Source organism: Argopecten irradians, chromosome 11 (genome assembly GCF_041381155.1).
Source record: "Argopecten irradians isolate NY chromosome 11, Ai_NY, whole genome shotgun sequence".
In the NCBI taxonomy this organism is placed as follows: domain Eukaryota; kingdom Metazoa; phylum Mollusca; class Bivalvia; order Pectinida; family Pectinidae; genus Argopecten; species Argopecten irradians.
Genome location: NC_091144.1, coordinates 31,061,050 through 31,085,824, shown reverse-complemented (window position 1 = coordinate 31,085,824; position 24,775 = coordinate 31,061,050). Strand labels below are relative to the sequence as shown.

Sequence of the window (24,775 nt, the reverse complement as noted above, 5' to 3'; positions counted from 1 at the left end):
CGTAACATCAAGGGGGTAAGGTAAATTATCTATCACTTCTTCACCACCGTAACATCAAGGGGGTAAGGTAAATTATCTATCACTTCTTCACCACCGTAACATCAAGGGGGTAAGGTAAATTATCTATCACTTCTTCACCACGTACATCAAGGGGTAAGGTAAATTATCTATCACTTTCCAACCTTACCACCGTAACATCAAGGGGGTAAGGTAAATTATCTATCACTTCTTCACCACCGTAACATCAAGGGGGTAAGGTAAATTATCTATCACTTCTTCACCAACGTAACATCAAGGGGGTAAGGTAAATTATCTATCACATCTTTACCACCGTATCATCAAGGGGGTAAGGTAAATTATCTATCACTTCTTCACCACCGTAACATCAAGGGGTAAGGTAAATTATCAATCACATCTTCACCAACGTAACATCAAGGGGGTAAGGTAAATTATCTATCACATCTTTACCACCGTATCATCAAGGGGGTAAGGTAAATTATCTATCACATCTTTACCACCGTATCATCAAGGGGGTAAGGTAAATTAACTATCACTTCTTCACCAACGTAACATCAAGGGGGTAAGGTAAATTATCTATCACATCTTTACCAACCGTATCATATAATCAGTAACAGGGGTAAGGTAAATTATCTATCACTTCTTACCACCGTACATCAAGGGGTAAGGTAAATTATCTATCAATCTTCTTACCACCGTATCATCAAGGGTAGGTAAATGGGTAAGGTAAATTATCTATCACTTCTTCACCACCGTAACATCAAGGGGGTAAGGTAAATTATCTATCACTTCTTCACCACCGTAACATCAAGGGGGTAAGGTAAATTATCTATCACTTCTTTACCACCGTAACATCAAGGGGTAAGGTAAATTATCTATACTTCTTCACCACCACGTAACATCAAGGGTAAGTAAATTACATCACTTCTTACCAGTACATCAAGGGGGTAAGGTAAATTATCTATCACTTCTTCACCACCGTAACATCAAGGGGGTAAGGTAAATTATCTATCACTTCTTACCACCGTATCATCAAGGGGTAAGGTAAATTATCTATCACTTCTTCACAACCGTAACATCAAGGGGGTAAGGTAAATTATCAACCACTTCTTCACCACCGTAACATCAAGGGGGGTAAGGTAAATTATCTATCACTTCTTCACCACCGTAACATCAAGGGGGTAAGTAAATTATCTATCACTTCTTCACCACCGTAACATCAAGGGGTAAGGTAAATTATCTATCACTTCTTCACCACCGTATTCATCAAGGGGGTAAGGTAAATTATCTATCACTTCTTCACCACCGTAACATCAAGGGGGTAAGGTAAATTATCTATCACTTCTTTACCACGTACATCAAGGGGGAAGGTAAATTATCTATACTTCTTACCATGTATCATCAAGGGGGTAAGGTAAATTATCTATAACTTCTTTACCACCGTATCATCAAGGGGGTAAGGTAAATTATCTATCACTTCTTCACCACCGTAACATCAAGGGGGTAAGGTAAATTTCAATTCTTCAAGGGGGGAGGTAAATTATCTATCACTTCTTCACCACCGTATCATCAAGGGGGTAAGGTAAATTATCTATCACTTCTTCACCACCGTAACATCAAGGGGGTAAGGTAAATTATCTATCACTTCTTCACCACCGTAACATCAAGGGGGTAAGGTAAATTATCTATCACTTCTTCACCACCGTAACATCAAGGGGGTAAGGTAAATTATCAATCACTTCTTCACCACCGTATCATCAATTGGGTAAGGTAAATTATCAATCACTTCTTCACCACCGTATCATCAAGGGGGTAAGGTAAATTATCTATCACTTCTTCACAACCGTTACATCAAGGGGGTAAGGTAAATTATCTATCACTTCTTCACAACCGTTACATCAAGGGGGTAAGTCTTCATCAAGGGGGTAAGGTAAATTATCTATCACTTCTTCACCACCGTAACATCAAGGGGGTAAGGTAAATTATCTATCACTTCTTCACCACCGTATCATCAAGGGGGTAAGGTAAATTATCTATCACTTCTTCACCACCGTAACATCAAGGGGGTAAGGTAAATTATCTATCACTTCTTCACCACCGTAACATCAAGGGGGTAAGGTAAATTATCTATCACTTCTTCACCACCGTAACATCAAGGGGGTAAGGTAAATTATCTATCACTTCTTCACCACCGTACATCAAGGGTTAAGGTAAATTATCTATCACATCTTACCACCGTAACATCAATTGGGTAAGGTAAATTTACTATCACTTCTTCACCAAGGTAACATCAAGGGGATAAGGTAAATTATCTATCACATCTTTACCACCGTATCATCAATTGGGTAAGGTAAATTATCAATCACTTCTTCACCACCGTTACATCAAGGGGGTAAGGTAAATTATCTATCACTTCTTCACAACCGTAACATCAAGGTGGTAAGGTAAATTATCTATCACTTCTTCACAACCGTAACATCAAGGGGATAAGTCTTCTAATATTGAACTTATATGAAAACAATTTGGCTTAAGTAAGATTTTTACTTCTATTTGTTTCGAGACATCGGGACCAGTTCACATAATCACGTAGTCATTGTAAGCAAGTTATGAAATTAAATAAGGTTTTTTTAACATTTTGATAGATCATGCTGCTGAACGAGTTTACAACAGAACATTTAATATTCCTATCAACCTATTACCTCTGATTTTGTTTATTCACTAGACTTAAAATAATTTGCGTATGGCAATAAAATCTTATCCACTCCTTGTTTATATCGCACATATCACCACTCCAATTATACCCAATTCCATATAAACGCTATTTACATCATTTCATAAACGTGTTACTCAGACACTGCAGTAGCCGAGCACCTGCTGATGTCAAATCACGTACACCGATATCGCAGAACAGCGCTCAGCAGGGTAGCGTAGATACATTTAATTAACACCTTATACCTGTACAGATGGTTATTTGTCATTATGTTTGTCGACTCTGGAGATTTATTAGCATATAACGATACAATAAAGAGTCTGGCACCGTTCGATAGACTGTACAAGTACAGTTACATTAGTGTCACGTATATCTATTGAATACTGCGTAATAGTTAAAATTCACGGAGAGGAAAATTCGCTATTTTCGCTTGGAAACAATTTCGCTGTAAGAAGTTCGAACATTTATCATACTCTGAGAATAAAGTGCTAAACATGTTATACTATATTTTATTCACGCGCAAAAATAATTTCACTGAGAATATAACGAAATTTTACACAGTTTACATGTACCTCGGCCTGGTTCCCTAGTATTATCATTACGTTAATAACTATTTTATGTGTTGTCCGGTGGTCTTTCTCCGGAAAGTCTTTTCCGCCTCATAAATCTGGTAGGTTCTTAAATGAAACTAGCTGTTAATAGGGCGTTTAACCGAACAAACTAAATATATTATGTATTGTGTTTGTAAATATGGCCTGTTATGGATGTTTGGTGATGATTTGTGTTCATAATCTGTCAATTATAGCGTATACGCGTTTTTGTGTTAGAATTTTTCACTAGAATGATCACTTCACTGTATAAAACTTCTCAATCTTCGATATCTAAATGTAGCTATTTCCACGAAAAATGTAAAGCTGATACAAACACATGTTGAGATAGACAAATTGATATACTGATGTGACAGTTTCGCTTTTAATTATATTCATGATATATCGGGTATTCTGCTTCATTGTACTATTTTGATTTTGATAAAATTAGTTAATAATGTGTACACTAGAGAATTATTTGCTTTGAGGAGATCCCTTTAAGCAAAAACACTTCACATGTAACTTTCATATAAGAGAAAATGTCTGGCAATGTTGCTGCGCCAGCATATAAGGTAATATTGTATATCGTTGACTTCGATCGCAGTATTAATATCAAGCGTGTCCGTTCTTTGACATCAAAGCCTCGCTCGGAACTATTAAGACCACTTCTAGAAGATTTATATAGAGCCTAACGATATTCCCAGCCTTCAAAGTTGATACCAACAACTCTATAATCTTTCAAACTGTTAGAACCTAGATAATGTTACGGTTGTTATAAAGCGTGTGCTATTTCAGGTAAATATGGGTAAATGTTCCACCGGAATCCCCCATTGAGAACGTGACATATGATAGGCCGTATGCATAATAAAATTTTGAAGGGCATTTGTTAAAAGCCCGTGAATGACGAAATATCGATTCATTACGTTGATTCCCATAATAGAAATAGTCGATGATACTGTTAATGACATGTGATCCCTCTATTGTTGTCTATTATATTGAAGTATCGAGCGGGTTTTGTTCATTTCAAGGAACCATGGGATATTTTATTTAAGCATTATGACTGCAAGATGAAAGCATTGCAAATGATACGAAATAAATAGATGTTTTAGCGTATGTTGCAATTTATGACCAAATGATTTTCAATAAGTATGACGTAGCACACTTGATCTGTATCCTTTTATCGTGGATTCTATTGTGTAATACCAATCGATATGTCATCATAAGCTCTAATTATCTTTATATCTTATGTCATAATGACATTTCAAACGACAGTAATTCATTGAAAATGTACTTGGCATAGAAAACAAGTATAATTTGGATGTAAACTAACATCAAACAAGCTAAATAACGACTTGATGGATTCTCACGAAAATATCATCAGAATATGGAAAAACAATGACATCCTGACATACATTGTTTTATATCAAAACATTGATTCTGATTGATTCATAGGCGTTCCTTAATTTGGCGATCAGAGTTCCTTCTGCAACGTCCATGAATTAGCTCTTTCGACTCTCCATATATAGTTCATTTATTGTTTTGAGTGTGTGTGTTGGGGTGATGTGCGTGAAACTAAGCATATTTGGGTTTACGCCAACTTAAATAAGCTTCGTTAGCTATTAATCTACTTTCAAATTTTTAGCTATTATTTTTTCTTTTTATATTTTAGCTATTATTTTTCCTTTTTATATTTTAGCTATTATTTTACCTTTTTAGCTATTATCTTACCTTTTACACATGTCAAAAGTTTGAAAACCCCTTACTTTTCTTTCCTTTTTGTAAAACATTATCAAATAAAAACTAATGATGTGTGTATAATTTTACAGTGACCATTCGCCTTGCTCACGCGCGGTAGTGACTTCCGGTGTTACCGGTCAGCCTGCCGTGAGAGATGACGGTAAAAGAGGTTGTCTCCCCTGTAAAACTGCGGGACTGTCTTGCAAGATGTCGGCAGTCCCGGAAGTTGGTGCTTATTATTGTGTTCATCGCCTTGTTCCTCGACAATATGCTTCTGACGGTTGTTGGTAAGTTAGCTGTTACATAAACCAATATTGTCATTTAAAACGCTTTATCTAGTAAATACAGTATTTTATTTTGAATATACGAGTTTTTATGTTTCCGAAATGTTGGCAAAGCCAGAATATTAAAAACATATTATTTTGCGCAAATAAATTGAAAAAAATTAAGATCCTACTTACTTACGATTACATGCGAAACACGATCATGGTTTCAGTTCGAAACACTGCTTGCAATGTTTTCTGCATGATAATAGTTCCACTCAATTGTCACTAAAGACATGCTTTCAACTATTTCAGTTCCTATCATCCCCAATTTCATCAGAAAACTGGAGGCTCCATTCCACACGATGAATGTTACAGTGCCAGAAGATAAATATGAGATAGTATGTTCCAACAGTACAAACTACACGCAGCCCTCTAATTCCATGCTGGATCCGGGCAGTCCCGGCTGGTCAAGTTTTACAACAATATCGTCGTATTACGCACCGACAACTCCCGGCCCTCTGATATACTGTGAAAATCGAACAATAAAAGCCAAAAATAAATCTTCAGAAATCGTTGTCGTCGAGGAAGAGGTCTCGCGGCACGTTGAGTTAGCCAATGAAAATGTCAAAGTGGGATTATTATTTGCATCTAAAGCTTTGGTTCAACTACTGTTCAATCCGTTCGTTGGATCCCTCACCAACCGGTATGTATTTATTTCAAAATTTCGACATTTAAAAAAATGGTATTCTGAATTTGCATATTACTTAAGGATTAAAGTCTCTTTCTGGTGGTTCTATCGAAGGATAAAGTTGAGTAGGGTATCGATGTTTGGAATGGACCGCGAAGCGGTCCGTGAAACAAATAGTCTTAACTATCATTTTCAGTCTTCGATATATCATTTTCATAGCTCAAAATTTACACTTTATAGTGTTTATGGCATTTATAAGACTAAAATTGGATTATATCGTTTGGTTCCGACGGGCATTTGGAACAGCCACTCGAAGAGCGGAAATTCCCGCCAATTTATCAATGAACATACAAATAAAATGAGTTCCGTCTGATGAAGCATATATCTGGTGTTTTCCCGGTATGAAACTATAAATCGTTATATTTATCTGTTGTAAAAAACACCATGGTGCAAAGCAGTTTGGTTTTAATCTTTTGCTTCGTATTATTACACACGCTTACACAATTCATAACGTGGCAGGATATTTAACGCAGTTGTGACGCGGCGTCCGATTCAAACCGCCTGTGTCAAGGAGGTGTGACAAACAGAGAGTTTCTTCGATTTTGTGATCATTTGAGTTCTACTTAATCAGTTCACGTTTGAAATTACTTGAATACATGGATGTTTACATAGTTTCATGACATTATTTCCGGATTTTGGAGATTTTCAAATGTATCGGAACGTCGTTTCGAGGAACATGTACAAACACAGGTAGGCCCACTACTATAAACGTTTACCGCTCTGTAAATGTTAGCTTATATTCATATTGTTGTTTCAAACACTTCAATAAATATTAGAGATATCTATTACAAGTATTGTAACGCTACAATTGTAGGATTCCGTTTCATTGATATTTCGAAACACCCAAACGTACATTGTGTAGGTATAAGTAAGGAGGGCCTACTATCGCCGATTCACAGTAGATAACGTACAGGACTTGTCTGTCCCGCGAGGTGAACAAAAATGCATTGTCGTGCTAGATCGTTTTGGTTAAACTTATCCAACGAAAGACAGATGTTGTCCTGATATATCATAATAATACAAATAGGATGTAGATCTACATGTTGTAGCGAACAGCACAGACAACTCACCGACACACAACATGTAAACATTGCGACGTCATCGGAATGTGCAAAACTGTACATTGTACAACATTGTTTATTTATCATACCCACGAAAGCATTGCTAAAAGAGGTACGGTAGTAACATAAACAATGTAACTTTTCTACATTTGTATTTACACACGTACATGTATATGTGTTGAAACCTATTTTGCTACCTACATGTTCATCGAACGTACGTTCGGTACTGAAAACACCAAAAGTTTCTGATTTTGACCATCATAAATTCATCCGCGCGGCTCCAAATTGCGCGTGACATACTCAATCTATCGAGAAATAAAGTTGAGTAGCCTTTGGTAGAAATCAACGGGGTTTATACTATCAATTCACCACTGACTGTAAATATAAAGTTATATGTCTTTGCGGGTAGGTATTCATTATGTCTTCATGTGTTTGCGAGCGTAATATCATACTTTTCAAGGAATATAACGTGAATTGCGCTCACAAAATAATGACATCACAATGGATACCTACTCACAGGGGAGCTTACTCTGTAATATGCAACGATAGAATATTAAGATAAAATTGAGCAACAGGCAATGCCTATGTAAGTTCTCTCCTAGGTAAGTGTTTATAACGATGGTTATTACGAAAAATATGGGTATTAATTTTCATTTTAATGTGGTATTAGTCTATAACAACGTTCAGGAAACTAACTTGTTTTCGGAGATACCTAAATTTGCGGTGTACTATCCAATGTTTTTATTGCAATATCATCCCGCAATTTAGACTTTTATGTGTCTATTGTACCTATATTGTAGAATAATCGCGTTTGTGTAAAATTTAATCTTACGCTAGAGGAAGTTGGCTTCCAGTTTTTTAATTGCTGATGTGGTAAATGACGTTGACAGATAAAAAATCCTTAAAAAAACACTTGTTCATACATAAATTGCTTAGAAATTTCACGGTTTACAGTTACAAAATCTGGCTTTCTTTCAAACTTCAACGTGGTCTCGTGATTGCCAGAAACAATATAAATCTATAAAACATGAAGTTGATAAAAAATACTTATGCACTCTCTGAAACTGGTTACAAAAGAAGCGGAACGTCATCTTTTCAATATGCGTTTCTACGTCGCGTATAATAGCGCCAGTAGTTTACAAGCTCATTTCCTCGATGATATTGACAATGACGCAATCTCATTTGACGAAAAGGGGAAAATAATCCATAAATCTAGTTTTTTCTCTCTACCAAAAGCATGATGTGATACATTATATTATGGCAGATGTTTAATTGACACCCAATCCTTTGTTATTCTTTATGACGTCCTTTACCGGATGTCCAATGTATATATAATTATGTTCATATTCATTTAAAAGCATTCGTGTATTCTGCTGTATCATGTTTCAATTGTAGTGGTTATCTAAACATTAGCATAATATCGAATACCTCTTTCTCTGTGTATCGAATTCGTGCATAAAACATACGTACAATGTATCTCGCACACCTTCATCGACAAATTGAATAGTACAACCTAAGAAATTGTTCTGTGAAATTGATACCAATGAGAATCCACATGCGTTTATTTAAAACAAGATTTCCCAGGTTTAGGCGTCGAAACAAAGCAGATTGATTTAATCTAGTTGGTGTAGTTAAACGTTTGTCTTCTGCAATTTATTACTTATCTTGACACAACAGCCAGACGCAGGGTTTGTAGACAGAACCTCGTGCAAGGTGAGCAGTCTATGGACCGGTGGCGTGGGGTTAAAGTGCTGATTCAACAAAATTAGAGGTCGTCCAGATTATTTTGGGACTAAGACAATTTGTCAATAAGCAATAAACTTAAATCTACGAATTGATTCCAACTTTGGGTTACATCTAGGTCATCCTCAGATAAAAAAAAATAGACTCGTCTGCTTCTCTTACCTTTATACGCATCTGCTAAAAAGTTGCAAAAGTAATTTTTGAAGTTAAAAGACCCTTTTAATCGCGATTGGATGAATACCCATGCCTCTGTTTACACGTCAGGTTTCTTCTGTTTCACAAATGGTCACAAAGATGGTGAATTCAACACATGCTTTGAAACAACCTTAAGAATATTTTTTTTGAATTTGAATGTGTCCTCTTGCAAACGTTTCAAAAATGAGCTATGAGATTGTTTCACCTCCATTTCAATATTGTGATGACTTATTGTTACATAATGTTTTACGCTTTACAGAACTGACAATGTATGGTTTGACGTTGCAGGGAAAGCTCAAGCACTACATGGTTTCGTCGAATATAAGTTTACTAAAAATTAAATTCTAAGTCCCTCCCTCCTCCTATTGACATTTCCCCTTCCTCCTCCATTAACATGTGTCCGTCCATCCTCCCCGCATCTCTGCCTTGAAAATGTTTGGTTACGCGTTTGCTCGGACTAGCACTATCTTTTTTCTTTATCAAAAGTCAACAAAACTATGAACAGCATCCTTTGTGTCGCAATCTAAATTAAGACAGACAAGACCTATAAAAACACCTAACGACCTTGTATGAAGAGTTAATGGTCTACAGCTTCTGCAAGTGCAGTTGGTATCAGAGGAAGTCGAAGACTGCAAACCTGTTCGGAAGTTTCTAATCAGGCCTTAAATGTGTTATTATGTGAAAGAACACCATGTAGACACAGGTTTCATTACACTAATGGATCCATGTAGGTGGGCCAACATAACACGCAACCGTCGTACGATAGTATCGGGTCTAGATGGTGAATGTCAACTCAAATAGTCCGATCAATTTTGAGGCGGGATGGCTTTGATGACGGTGATAACTTAATATGGTGTTAGGCTGTTAAATGATACATAATATACCTATTCCTATACAGATTATTTAGATAAAGATGGGAAACATTTTTTACTTCGACCTTGGACATTGTTATAAAGACAAACAAATGAAAGTCTGAATTTGGTTAATTATTTTGTATATCGTATAGCTGTTTGTTTTCTTCGGATTAGTTTCGCGATTTCTCGAGTTACCGACATGATCGTGAAATTTTGATCCATTTAATATTTTGAATTGGTTGAAATTTTGATTCGCTAAGATTTAAGTGACCTGATTTTTGGTTCAAATCGGAAAAAAATGAATATAATCAGCTAAACGATATTAATATTCATAGATTACATACTAATTCTATACAATATTTTGATATTTCCACATATTATGATGTTTGACATTATATCTGGGAGTTTACAATATTATGTTATATTAGGATATATTTTCAGGCTTAAGAAACACATTTGTCAATAATAATGATACATATAATGTGTCAATATCAGTATACAAGTATAGTTGATCAGCGATATTGCGGTCGTCGATAACTCCAAAGCTCACAATCCGGCAAAGACAACAGATAACGAATTTCTTATTTATTAGATAGACATAATTCGCTGTTCAGCAGTCCGAAAATTTTGTAATGCAGACTGTTCAGACTGGGACTCAAGTGTCCGGATTATCAGGGGTCAATTGTATATTCAAATACGTATATTAATATCAAATGAGTATAGCAATAATTTGTATCTTTGACTGATTAATAGTAGATTTCTATGTATGTAGTATTTATATGAGCAGTCGAAATAACGTTGGTTCGATGAACGGTATTTATCAGTTGCCCTTAAAAGAATATAATTCTATGAATCATGTTCTAGTACTTATCAAAAGTTACCGTTTAACTATTCCCTATCTTTGCATTGTGATGATTTCGTTATGGGTGTTTGACATCAGAGGAACTCATAACAGACGTTATCCTGTGATTTAGCAGTGTGGTGGTATTCTGTGGTATTCGTAATTCGCAAGTAATCATAACATGAAGCCATGCCAGGAGAAAATCCATTGATCAATAATGTATTATATTAAACAAATGCATACTAAGTATAAGGATGCTACAACCAATTCCCCTATCCCGATTATTCAACAAGCCAAACAACTTATACAGATGAATAAATATTTGTCTTCGATTACAATTTGTCGCGCCATATGTATTGTCCCATCCTCTCTCAGCCTTTCGGAACTCTAACTCATCTCTCTCTTAACTACTTACATCACAAGTAACCTTTCGGAACTCATTCTCACTCTAAACTACTTATATCATAGTAACCTTTCGGAACTCTCTATATAACCTACTTATAAGAGCCTTCCCACACGGGAACATTTCGACCACATACATAGTGTTCATTATGGATAGCCATATTTTTGTAGTTTGTGTGATGTTCCAGTGAGTAATCATAATGTCACCATGTTTAGTCTGACGAGGCCTTAGGTAACCTTTCATTTCTCTTAAGGATTTTTAGGATTCTCAGCAGCGATATTTTCCCAGCTCCATCCCTTATCAGATACCTATGTATATGAATATGATTAAGACACAGTAATAATTACATGATAATATGTTTTATTAAAAGAGATGGAACTTCAATTCAGTCATATACACCTTATTGGAACTAAAGAGATGCGTGGCGCTTTTTCTTAGTTTTCTTATATTAGTTGTACAACGTTGGATTTTCAAAGCGGTTTAAGTTTCATAATAATACTTTACGCTATGAAGAATTGTTGATATATTGCAGATAAAAACGTGTTAATCCCCACCCCCTTCTAAAAAATTATGGACTTGGTTTTATTAATACTAAATGAGAAGATGGTCGATTCCATTCTACCAAACACAAGAAATCGTTCAATCATTTCATTTATTCATTCAACTTTTTCTTTGCATTCTTTTTATAGACGATAACGAAATTCAGTGAATAATGTTGATATGTGACGTGAATCTTCATATGAATTGAAACAAAACAAAACCAACAATTGCGAATAGTATTGACAAAGTATTGAGGATATTAGAATTGGCTCGCCCCACGTACTCGGTCTCACACAGGCGAAAAGGGAAAGGCTCTTTAGCATTCTATGATAACCTTGGGACTTAAATAAATTTACAATTATGCGAGCAAATATAAATAATAGTCAATATGACTTTATGATCTGAGATTTGCTGTTCCCGTTTATATGTGAGAGGATTGCGATGGAAAAAACACTAGAAATCGGTGAATCACATCTGAGTTAAAAAAAAATGAGTGAAATTTTCATACAATAATTTTACCCATATTTCAAGAGGTCAGTAAGATGTAAACGGTTACCGAACAATTCTTCGATTTTGTTGTTCATCGTTCCAGTACAAACATCGAAACATAAAAAGCTGGAAAAAAGTTTGGAAAGGTGATGCAACAAGTCTTTTTGACGCGGGATCGCTTATAACTTAATTTAAGATTTTATGTATTACTTATTGATTTTATTATATATATGTATATATATTCGGTTACCGAACAATTCTTTGATTTTGTTGTTCATCGTTCCAGTACAAGCATCGAAACATAAAAAAGTTTTCTAATAATAATTAACATGTTTTCTATTCAGCATTTTCTATTCATAATGTAATCCGAAGTAAAGGCATTCGGAGGAGTGTTAAGAGAAACTACAAAATGAAATTGCCACCTTTCCTCAAAGTAATCATTATATGCAACTTTAACATTAAATGTATACCACTGTAGCTAACTGAACAAGTCATCGACCCTAGGAACAGGTCACATCCGTTCGGAACATCTCTGATTGATAGGTCAGATTGGGAGCAGGAAGACAGGCAAAATTCCGTCTGATATTAGACGCGAGTAACCCTAATTAGTATTCATATATTCATGACTCCTGTCTCTCTGGTTAGCATCTCCAAATCCAAGTCATGTTTAACATCAAATTGAACAAGGCCTGGACTGGTATCACTATCGATAAAACAATATTTACAATCAAATTCAGTAAGGAACAGAATCTTCCATGCCGTGTTGTGGAATTAGGTATTTAGACGACATTTTGTACAGCATTCCTTGATGCATTTCTTATCAAATATTCTGAATGTTTGTTTTTTCAATAAATGCCACTTTTAAAACAACATACACTGAAACCACATGGATGTCATTATATTGTGGTTTTGATTTAGTTTCATTACTTATCATATTAAGAGTCAGGGTCATATAAGGACGTGCCAGGTTTACATGGCGGACGAACGGCAGGATATCCGGAGAAATCCACCAACCTGCGGTCATTACCTTGCACCTGCAGCCAACATGGGATTCAAAATAACAACCCATATGTTAAGGGCTTGTGGTTATATGTAGGGATATCTTAATGACTTTGCCTCCATGATCATATTGATATATGGAAAATGTTTGGAAAGGTGATGCAACAAGCCTTTTTTTGTCGCGGGATCGCTTATAACTAAATTTAAGATTTTATTTATTACTTATTGATTAGTTTATATATGTATATCGAGGCTATTGATAGACATCCCTTGGTCGGGTTTACTGTTCCACTCTACATAGCCACTGTGATGGTTCTTGTAAGTGAGTATTTCTTCACTGATGCATGCGCACTGTTTAATAGTACGCATGCTTTTACTTAGCGGTTATTTTGTCACCATTCATTGCAAACCTATATATGCTGCCATTCAACTTTAGGTGTCAACAGTTTGTGCTGATTTCGTCACCAATTTATGAGGTCTATCACCTTTATGTTTAAGCTATTATTGTTATATTACTAGTATCACTTGCTGGAGTATCTTCGTTAGCTACTATATTGTGTTAGACGTTTCTCGATACCAGTGCATGTGCGCTATGTTTTCGTAGCTATGAGGGCACAGATAGGTGATCATTCCGTTAGTTCGCTAGTTAGCGAACCAAAAGTGACGTTATGAGGCAATAACATGATTTTTAATTCATTGAACATGCTTATATATATATATATAATAGAGCCTGATCGAATTGAAAAGAAATAAAAATATATATGTAAATCATCTGTATTCAGATAAAAGGTATCCGACACAACACTAATTTGTTATATATGCTGTGATTTGGACATGGTTTCGTCTGCATTATGCTTATGCATTTACAGGCAAAAACTATCTTTAAAATGGAAACAAACTGCAACCTTCACTATTATTTATAACACAAAGCTCAGTCGATATGTAAATCAAACACTATTTATGACGAAGGATGGACTCGTGTATATGCACTTAGTTTATTTAGGGCCGGGATTTTATTTGAAATGATAAAACGCTTTTATTTAGGTTCTCCTATCAATACTTTTAGAACATTTTTGCTGAGCATACAGTTTCATAATAGTTTACGAAGGTTGTTTTAAAATATATGTTTTATTGCCAATATCTAAATATTCATAAATGAATCATCATCTGTTTTTTAATACCGCAAAGCTATTGACTTTAGCTAACATTAAAACAACTAATGATAGAATGTCACTTTTTCCAAGGACGACAAATACCCTTTATTATTTTTTTTAATGTTTCATTATTGTCACATAATAATGTTAGGCAACAACATTGCATATGCACAGGTTTGATAAAAAACCTATAAATGCCATGTCGGAAGTCGTCCTTAAATGGTATTCACTAAATGTAGAGCATTGCACAATATAAATCAAACCGAACTCGCGTGAAGCTGGTTAAAGGGAATAATGTTATTAAGTTTGAGAAAAAAATGCATAAAAACAAAAAATGAAACAATTACAAATTAAATAGATATCGCCCCGGCTATTGGTGTACCTTGCCAAACCTTTGGGCTTATATCATCACACGGACTGCATCTTCAATCAAAGTTTTATAGTGCATTCATAGATATATTTCACAGATGTGCAAACTGTAATGAAAATGTTCGCCGATGACGCAAAATTATTGAAAGGAGTAAGCAACAATGATGACAAAGAGGATCTACAGAGAGATGTTGAGAACATTTGCAAATGGATCGAGACCTGGAACATGCAACTTAATGCCAAAAAGTGTTAACATCTGTGTATCGGTAATTCCAAGGACAACATTAACAAATATAACATCGAAAACGAAGGTCAAAAGAGTGAAATTACCAAAACTAAATCCGAAATAGATCTTGGCGTAACTTTTGATAGTAAAATGAAATTTAGTGAGCATGCCTCCAACTGTGTTTGAAAAGCTAACAGATTAACTGGTCTGATCTTCAAATCCTTTACCTATATCGATACAACAATGTTCCTTAACTTGTACAAGTCCCTGATTCGGCCTAATGTGGAATATGCAGCCTGCATTTGGAACCCTATGTTACTTAAGGATAAAATTGTGATCGAGAATGTCCAGAGGAGAGCGACCAAAAAATTAATTGGATTAACCATCTTATCCTACGAACAGCGACTGAGATCCTTAGGATTACCAAGCCTTGAGTATAGGAGAAAACGTTTCGATCTCATCCAAATTTTTAAGATTATCAACAACATTGATAAAGTCGACAAAGATAAGTTGTTTACAAAGTCTCCCATTTACCTTCACAAGAGGTCACTCTAAAAAAAGATCACGAAGCCAGTATCCAGACTAGAAGTAACCAAACATCGGTTTAACAGCAAAATTGTAGATATTTGGAACAATTTGCCAGAAAATATAGTGTCTGCAAAGTCTGTGAACTTCTTTAAATCGCGCCTTAACAAGCACTTGCACAATGAACCCTCAAAATTTCTCCTACTTGTTATAGTACTGCCTGATCGATTATTTGATCATATACAAGGATGCGCCTCCAGAAGTCATAAGGACTTAAATTGTTTTTTTAATTACATGATAACATGATTACATGTCTGTCCTTCTGGGTACATAGGCACTGATTGCTACGGCATGTTTTTATGAATATAACGTCATATTTCCCAGTACATTTGGTACAAAAGGAAAACGAAAAATAGAAGAAGGAGCTATGTTTATTTCCAACACTCTTATATTAATAGCGTATACGAATGTATATACCGAGTAAAGCAACACTATACAACATATTTTAGAATAACTTAAGTAATCAAGGAATTTATGTACCAGTTGTTAATTATTGCATTTCACGATTTATGATGTAGATGGTATTTCACGGAAGTAAATGATCATAAATTTATTTGGATCGCGAAATTCGCCAAAGTAAATCGCACGCGAAATGAAGTTGATTTACAGTATCATTTCTAAAACTATATGTGTTTTGGTCATGCACCATATCGCCGATTCTACACTAATCATGGCCTCTGTGGCCTGAATCAATCAGAGAACAAAAGTCCCCTCCAATCATTTAAATAAACATTTGAGAATAAATCGGATAGCAAGGCATTAGATCTCTGTTACTCGTAGCACGCGAACTTCGCTATGTCAACATAGTAACGCTCTGATCATTGTGCGACATCGTCACACAACCGACCAATCAATATCGCCTTTACAAATTGTTTCTGACGCCCATGAGTTTTGTTAACGAGGTCGATAATTGGTGAACAATTGTCAACAATGTAACATATCTGAACAAGTCATGAAATAACAAACTTTGATTTGTTGCTTCTGTATATCAGACGAGCAAGCTTATATAATCATGAATGCTATGGTTATTAGCCCCAAGAATTGCTACCAAGGTTTTTAACCATTTATCAACGTTGTTAATTGTTTTAGTGGAAAGTTGTCCCTGATGTATGGTTAAACCATTGGTAGTGTTATGGATACAACATGTATTACAAGGATTTCTGTCAAGGCGATGTCTGTATCATTGTGATTTATATATCCGACTGTTTATCAAAGAACGCTTTTCTCTTCCAAAAGGTTACGAAAAGTCAATCCAGTGTTATAAATATCATTTGCACTCATTGTATAACATTAATTTCATAGTTTAGAAATAACGAGTAACAAATAACTAAATCACGCCCCGTATTGAATTACAACAACGACACTAATCATTTGAATGTACCATTCACAACATTTTCTAACAAAAAAATATGGACAAAGGAAAAAGAGCGACGTGTTCCAAAAAATCCCTTTTCACCTCATAGCTCGTGTTACAAATTCCGGGTTAAAGTATCTTTACAATTTCAGATGACATCCTTACGATTTCTTTTAGCTGATCGCGAACAGCTAATCGACAGCTTAAGCCATGTGAAGTCAAGAAACGGCGACAGAACTTGTTACTTAACTAGTATATTATAAATCATCAAACACACCTGACTTGTTTAGGTTATTTACATGTGAGATCATGGTACCGATCGTTAAACTTTCCTGTAGTCTTCACCAATCTGCTATCGAACCCCTTTGATAGCATTAAGTCTCTAAATGCCATATGAACCGGATATTGCTTATATCATTCTAGATAAAGCTTTCTTTACTAGGATTTTATTTCGCTGCATTTGAAATAATAAAATGTTCAGATGAATTATTTGAATAAATCTAAAATAATGGGATATTTTTTTCATTTAGGCATATTTGTTTTATTATAGTAATTTTTAGTTATTTATCAACTTAACAAACGGAGTACGGGGTAAACTTAAACCTTTGAAAAAAGATTTTCAAATTTCAAACAATTTCATTATATAAAGTAGGGTATCACATGATGTATTATTCACCAGATTTTTTGTCACAAGTAAACGATATCATCATACACTCCTATTTTGCATTTTGTTCAATATACAGTGTATAATGAGTATATATCAACAGATGTTACAGATGAAATAATAAGGAAAGGCAATACTTCATATCTGATATCTGAGGTAGCTGGTGTTGATACTTTAATGTGTCATTTTATAAATAAATCGGCATCAAATTAACAAATATTTCCAATATTAATACCATTCATTAAATATCTTAATATTCGGCCTATAAGCCAAATGTTACAGGCCAACCGACTCCTGAAAATTAATATATATATATCCTTATATTACAAGGCTGTGTCAATAGACAGCCTTCACATCTGTTGAAGTAATTACATTCGACTCATTTTAATAATCTATGTATTAAAGAAGAGTACAGAAAGGTATTTATTTACCGAAAATATTGTTTGACTTTATCTTGGTGTATTATATTCAGTACATGTGTCAACCAATATAGTAAAGTTTCCTGTCAAGTTCAGTAGTCAGACTTTTACCACTGCCATGTTATCAGAATACGAAATTCCTCTGTCATCAGAAAGCTTGCCTTGAAAGTTTGGTTATATGTGGACATAATCATTTACTGAAACGGTGCAACATGAGGTTCATTCAACACATTTTATAAAAAAAATATTTCATCAATCGAAAAAGCTTTCCCTAATTAGTTTATAAATCACACGAAGCGCGGATATTTTATTGATAAGATTGATTGGAATTGTAAATCAAAATTTATATTTAGGACCATCTTTGTCCCATTTGTTTGATAGTATAACCCATTTGTGGAAGGTTTTCGATCTGCTAAATACCAGAGTTTATGGTTTTGCATAAAGCTGTACATTTTGCACTTGATTGTAGGTATTGATTTTGACGCCATGTGTTTGCGAACGTAGCGTCATATATTTAAGAGAAAATGACGTGAATGTTACCCGCAAATTGAAGACGACACAATGGATACCTACCCGCACGGGAGGTAATCCCCTAACATGCAATGACGGAATTGCGTCTTGACGTAGTAGAAAACCTGGCTACAGATATCATAGTCATCCCTAGCGGTATTCATTAACCTCTTTCGCCAAAGGTCCGATAATATTTACAGATAAAAGTGACATTGTGCATGTTGAACTGGAAATGACAAAGTGTTTGTGTTTTCTGTAATAAAATATATTGGTACACTGCCCAAAGCCAGTGCTGGAAGTATCAAATTAAGTTTTGTTTGTTAGCAATCTAGACTAACAAAGGTAGCATGCATCATTTATGAATCATGTATTATTTAGTCTTCTTTATTATTTACAGAATAGGATACACAATACCTATGTTCACTGGATTTTTTGTCGCATTCGTATCAACCATTAGTAAGTATTGTTATTAAAATACTGATAAACACTTTGTTCGATTTATCTTCTGTTCAATTTATCATCTGTTTAAATATTGTCTGTTTTATTTATCGTCATCATCGTCAGAAAATAACTCACAACTAATCCCGCTCAACCAATTTGATTAATTTTAGTTTGTAAATGTTTCCATTCAATTTACACGTTTCTGTTAGATTATGTTATTCACTTCACTCTTTTGTGTGAATCTGTGCAAAAACATACAAGAATATCATGGGAATTCGATTGATTGTCTACGTTAAATATACCGTGATATGTGTACATCGACAAGTTTTGTCATTTTTTCAGTTCTTTCGGTAGAAGCTGTTGAGTTTGCAATTTTAGATAGTTTTGAAAGTCGAATATAACAGGACACAGATTCTAATCTACCATAAATCCATATATATACAGCGAATATTGTTACAATGTAATCTAAGAACTTGGCTAGATTGGGTCAGCCATATGAACTCCTATTTTTTGTTTCGTTACAGTATTTGCCTTTGGAGAGAGTTTCACCATTTTGTTTATCGCCAGAGCTGTACAAGGCATTGGTTCATCATGTTCCAGTGTAGCAGGTAAAATTACTCTTAATTTTAAAAGAAGTTATTTTTGATGATCTCCGCTGATTTGCAGCCTCGTTGTAAGAGTAAACACTTATGGTGAGGCATTGTAGATGTTTGATGGGTGTTCGTGGCGTTTAAGGTTTTCCCCCATTTTCAGATATCAGTAAATCAGTCATGAATCATTCCCTGAATATTTAACTTTTGTTAATCTAATGAAAATACGGCTTCAACCTATAGAAAAACGACAAGAAAAAATATCATAATACATGTTAGAAATATATTTGTATTATTCACAAAAGAATACATGTAACAGGGTAACCGATGTTCAATCTACAAGAATAATTTGAAGGAATCTTGCATACTTGAAATAATGTTGTCGGTGGGCTGTTGAGATACGGAAAATTGCAAACTCATAATTTCTGTGTAATCTTTTGATGATACACGCGGTCCTAAAAGCGCAATTCACTTCAATTAAAAAACAAAGTCGTTACACATTTCGAAGGCATTAATCATCCCATTTATTTGTCAATCTGTGGTACCATATATATTTAAATTGAGTGTTATATTAGTGATTGTACAATTTTTCGCTGTACAAAGCTTATTTTTATTGTGCCGTTGAACATGTTATCCCCTAAAGAAGAGGAAAATATGTTCAATGACACTTCCATACATGAGAACAAGTGTATGTTCCTTTTAATTATTTTGGAGGAGGAAATGAAGGTATCAAATACAGGATAAATAATCAATATACCTAATTATCCTGTAGCGACATTTATATTTCAACAGAGGCTGATATATGACATGCGTTGTCATGTTATTATCAACGTATCTTCTTGTTGTAAAAAGTTAATGTGGCATTCACGTCATTTTTGTTATTTCGCCAAAAATAAACCGCTAAATCTGATATATAGATTGAGATAAAAAATCACTTTTGCTAAGCTATTTCCATGACAACCAAGAAGCACATGTGATTTCTAAGACTCTTCATCTAATTAGTTTAAACCAAGGCGTCGTCAATTTGAAATGTAGTTGTTCATCTATTTATGTAAAGGTCATTACGACCAATATTGAATAGCCTTTCAAATGGCCTGCCTGATCTAGATAACGTCCTATATATAGATAACACAAGGTGTAAATTGATTAATAACTTTGTGTTGACCAAGTTTTGTGCTGACATAAATATCTATGGTACATTCTAAATTATACCATTTGCTTTATTAATGCATGTGTTATAATAAAACTAAAATTATTTTATTGTTGAATTTGTAATGTGGAATTATTTTAGACATTCTCGCAGTAACAAGCAAATTAATGACTTAATATAATGGAAATCCTTCCGCGGTATACATTTTCTATCCTTCTACAGAGTATTTTATTATAGAACGGAAATAAATAAAGTCCTAACCAATATAACAATGCATTATCATTGCCTTTATTGTCCTCTTAATGCCGAGAGGGACTATAAAGCAACCTCGGAGTAATAAAGAAATCAATCGGAATCCATTTCCGCTAAGACAATAATGTCATTTTCATTATTCTTAATGTTCTTTGTGATATAATTTTAACATTCATAATCTTATTTGCGATTGCGAAAAAGGCCAGTTTCGACGCAGATAGCGGTGACATTGTAGTCGGTTTTGTTTGGAAGCCTACTCTTTCAGAGGATCTTTAACTTTACCGTGAATATCCGAAACACTGATTATTTATTGTTTTTATTCAATAGAATTAAAGTTCAGACAATAGATATTCACTATATATTTATATAATCGGCTAACTATATAAGTAGAAACCCTAAACTCAGCTTACCTGTTCCCAAGACGTTCAGCGTAGTGACACTAACACAAAGAAAACTATCTCTACCAACACGCATTTTGTTTATTCATCAATTATATTTGATTAGTTTTTTCCCCTGATATAATTATTTGGTATGCGTTCGTCCATTTGAGGTAATTTGTGGCTTCTAGCCGAGATCAACCATAGTCTATAACACAAGTAGTTTCTGAAACTGCTTTGCGCTTAGCATAAGACGACTGGTTTGTCCGTTGTCAGTATAATGTGACCGTGTAGGGTAAGCTATTATTCCTGGCCAAGACAGGCATTAGTCTATTAAAAGTTGTAAAGGAGGTGGGACGACTGGTTCGTCCGTTGTCAGTATAATGTGACCATGTGTTGAAAGCTTGTTCGGTGTGTCGCTTGTGGATGCTTCAGTGAGATAGCATCATAATAATGGCAAGGTATGCATTATCACAGAGGGACACATCACGAAAATACCACAGTCCAACACAACATAGACACGCGCAACGTATTGCATACACTTGAGAGTGTCCTTGAATGACCTTGGCTATCAATAAGACATTAACCTTAACAAACTAAACCTGATATAAAATAAGATGAAATGGATAGCATTGATAAAGTAATTAAAACATATCTAAGTGGATAATTTATTACGCAATTTATTTTAAAAACGACCCGTATGATTACCATAAAAGAAACTGGTTATTTCAGTTGTATTAGTGATCTACTGAATTCTGCCCATTTTTCCCTTGAGAAAGTTATATTGATGAAGCCGTTGCTAAGTATAGCCGGCCGTAATATATGTTTCCCCTCATTAGGTATTTTATCAATTAGATCGATTAGATAATTTCTATAGATTTCCGTATATGGCGTTTCAGTAGAGACAGATAATTCGACCTTCACGTGAAACCAATATATTGTAAGTGATATGGTTGTGATGTTGGTTTTGTGCGTCAGAGTTTCACCGAATTTATGTCTTACCATTTATTTTTTTATTTATTTCTTCTTGCAATGATATTTGCATAATATTTAAGTTTGACTCAACACGTTGTGCTTTATATATATTTCACAATGAACCGCAATGTACAGTTATACTGGTCTGTAGAAATCACGCGAGGGGTAGAGGAAAATGGTCTATATAGTCATTATACACAGGTTAAATTATTTTGGAATTGATCATTCTTTACTCTAGAAATGTAAAATACGCGCACTAAATAAAATACAAAGTGGACATACTACGCAAGTAATCTGTGTACAGAGGTGGCCGCTAAGACAGATTTTACAGAAAATATCGTTATCAACGATAAGTGAACCCCTACTGCGCAGTTTTATACCGTGTTTGTTCTATCATAAGATGAAGATTTGATGGATGGTGGTCTCACTTCGTTCCAATTTTCCATTATTTTTTATTATGACTATTGTGATTTAATCACCCGGTCATTGCCGGTTATTATCCACCTAATTGCTTTCAGCACGAAAATTAATCCTCAAAAATGCGCAATCCTTTTTATTGATTGAACCAAATGAGCATATTGACTTCAAAACGATTTAAACTCCTTCATTAAACTCAAAATCATGTGAACTGTGAAAATGTGCATCTTTACATGAAAATTAACTGATAGTGCACATGACCGAATATTAAGTCGTATTCAATGAGGCAAAATTGTTTTATGAAGAATTTTGTTAGCATAAACGAGAGCCTTGGACATAGAATAGACAAAAAGCAAACAAAACATATATGTTATGTCATAACTTGTATTTAGATATTTCTTTGAAAACAGTATCATTTTACCACAGAATGTCTACGATTCTTCTTTCTGTCTTAGGCATGGGTATGTTGGCAGAACGTTACCAGGACGACAAAGAAAGAGGGAACGCTATGGGTATAGCTCTCGGTGGTCTGGCAATGGGAGTACTCGGTAAGATCGTGGTCTTCTCAAGTCGAGTCGTCCCATACCATATAGTTAGTTTCAGTGGTATATTTTCGCAGGACAATACTATGATCACCAAATCATTGATCTGTAAAATGTTGAGAAGTGGTTGGATGGTATTTACACTAAAAGTCAGATTGCGAAATTTAAATTTTAAATGTTATAGTTTTTAGACCTGTGAAATTATCCGGTTATACGATATATACAGACCAAATTACATATATGAACCAGATTTGGAGTTTATTTATAAAACAAAGTACTACGTATGTGGATTAATGTACTTGTATACGAAAAAGGCATCAGTAATTCGATCTGGTCTCAATCAAATTTTGTTTTCGACAGTGGGCCCACCGTTTGGAGGTGTTATGTACGAATTCGCTGGAAAGGAAGCCCCGTTCCTCATCCTGGCGTCTCTGGCACTCATTGACGGAGGTATGAAGGAAACAATCTATCGGGATTATAATCGAAAACGTTTACACAATTCATATTTGAATCAACTATATAAAATATGATAAAGTAATAAGCACACATATTCACATAATCCGCCTTATATCCAATGATTTCGCCCGTGTAATATATTTTGGTATGTCATTATTGTAATTTGACCTTGAGCGATTTTCATTGGTTGGAAATTCTTTGTGACGTCAGACAGAAACAATAAAATGACGATAGGAAAAATGACGTGACGTCAGAATGACGCGGACGGCGGGACAAAAAAGCGGCCTGTGCTCTTGATTTTCGGTATACATTTTGACGTGAAGTTCTTTGTTATATAGATATTTGTAGTTATGTGATGATAAATATCTAAAATTTGTGTTCATTTCATATGAGATTTTATGAAACTCGTTCATTTCATATGAGATTTTATGAAACTCGTCTCGAAGTCTTAATTTTTACTCGCCAAGGCTCAAAACAGGCTTCTTAGACTCGTTGCATAAAATCTCATATGAAATGAACACTCATGTGAACTTACATGACGAAACATCAAGGTGTATCAACTCCAGAAAGGGCAAATTCGGATCTATTTTATCATACAAATGGCCATTTCAGACTTAAAAAAATGTGATGTAAAAGGAGCCGTAATTGAAAGAATGAGAGTCCATGCAAAATAATTATCTTTAAAAAAATGTGATGTAAAAGGAGCCGTAATTGAAAGAATGAGAGTCCATGCAAAATAATTATCAATATAAACTAGGATTGCCATGCTAGATACAAAGCGTTACTTTTATTTAATTTGATATTTTCAGTGCTACAGATGTTTGTTTTTCAACCGTCCATAAAACCAGAGTCTCAAGATGGCACTCCACTGAAAACCCTAATGTCTGATCCCTATATCCTCATCGCTGCAGGTACGGTTTTAAATACACCATACAGTACACAATATATTTGATAAATCATGAACAAATGACTTCCACTTTGTTCCTAGAAATTTACAATAGTTTCCAATTTTGTACGTAAACGATATCTGTTTGAACAATGTAGGTTTCATATACAATGATCTGAAACCGAGTCACTTAATGGCTTCCATGATTTTTCAAAGA

The 24,775-nt window shown here is 34.7% G+C and overlaps 1 protein-coding gene across 2 annotated transcripts in view; it reads left to right on the top strand.

Annotated features, from left to right (window-relative positions):
- Window positions 1–24,775, top strand: part of LOC138335293 (synaptic vesicular amine transporter-like) — a 51,654-nt gene that overhangs the window by 13,730 nt on the left and 13,149 nt on the right. For both annotated transcript variants that reach the window (XM_069284314.1, XM_069284313.1), the window contains exons 2-8: window positions 5,142–5,339; window positions 5,631–6,021; window positions 18,870–18,928; window positions 19,438–19,521; window positions 23,130–23,222; window positions 23,577–23,666; window positions 24,482–24,583. In XM_069284314.1, coding sequence (XP_069140415.1) covers window positions 5,207–5,339; window positions 5,631–6,021; window positions 18,870–18,928; window positions 19,438–19,521; window positions 23,130–23,222; window positions 23,577–23,666; window positions 24,482–24,583 — 952 coding nt within the window. In that variant the 5' untranslated portion in view covers window positions 5,142–5,206. The remainder of the gene's footprint in view (window positions 1–5,141; window positions 5,340–5,630; window positions 6,022–18,869; window positions 18,929–19,437; window positions 19,522–23,129; window positions 23,223–23,576; window positions 23,667–24,481; window positions 24,584–24,775) is intronic.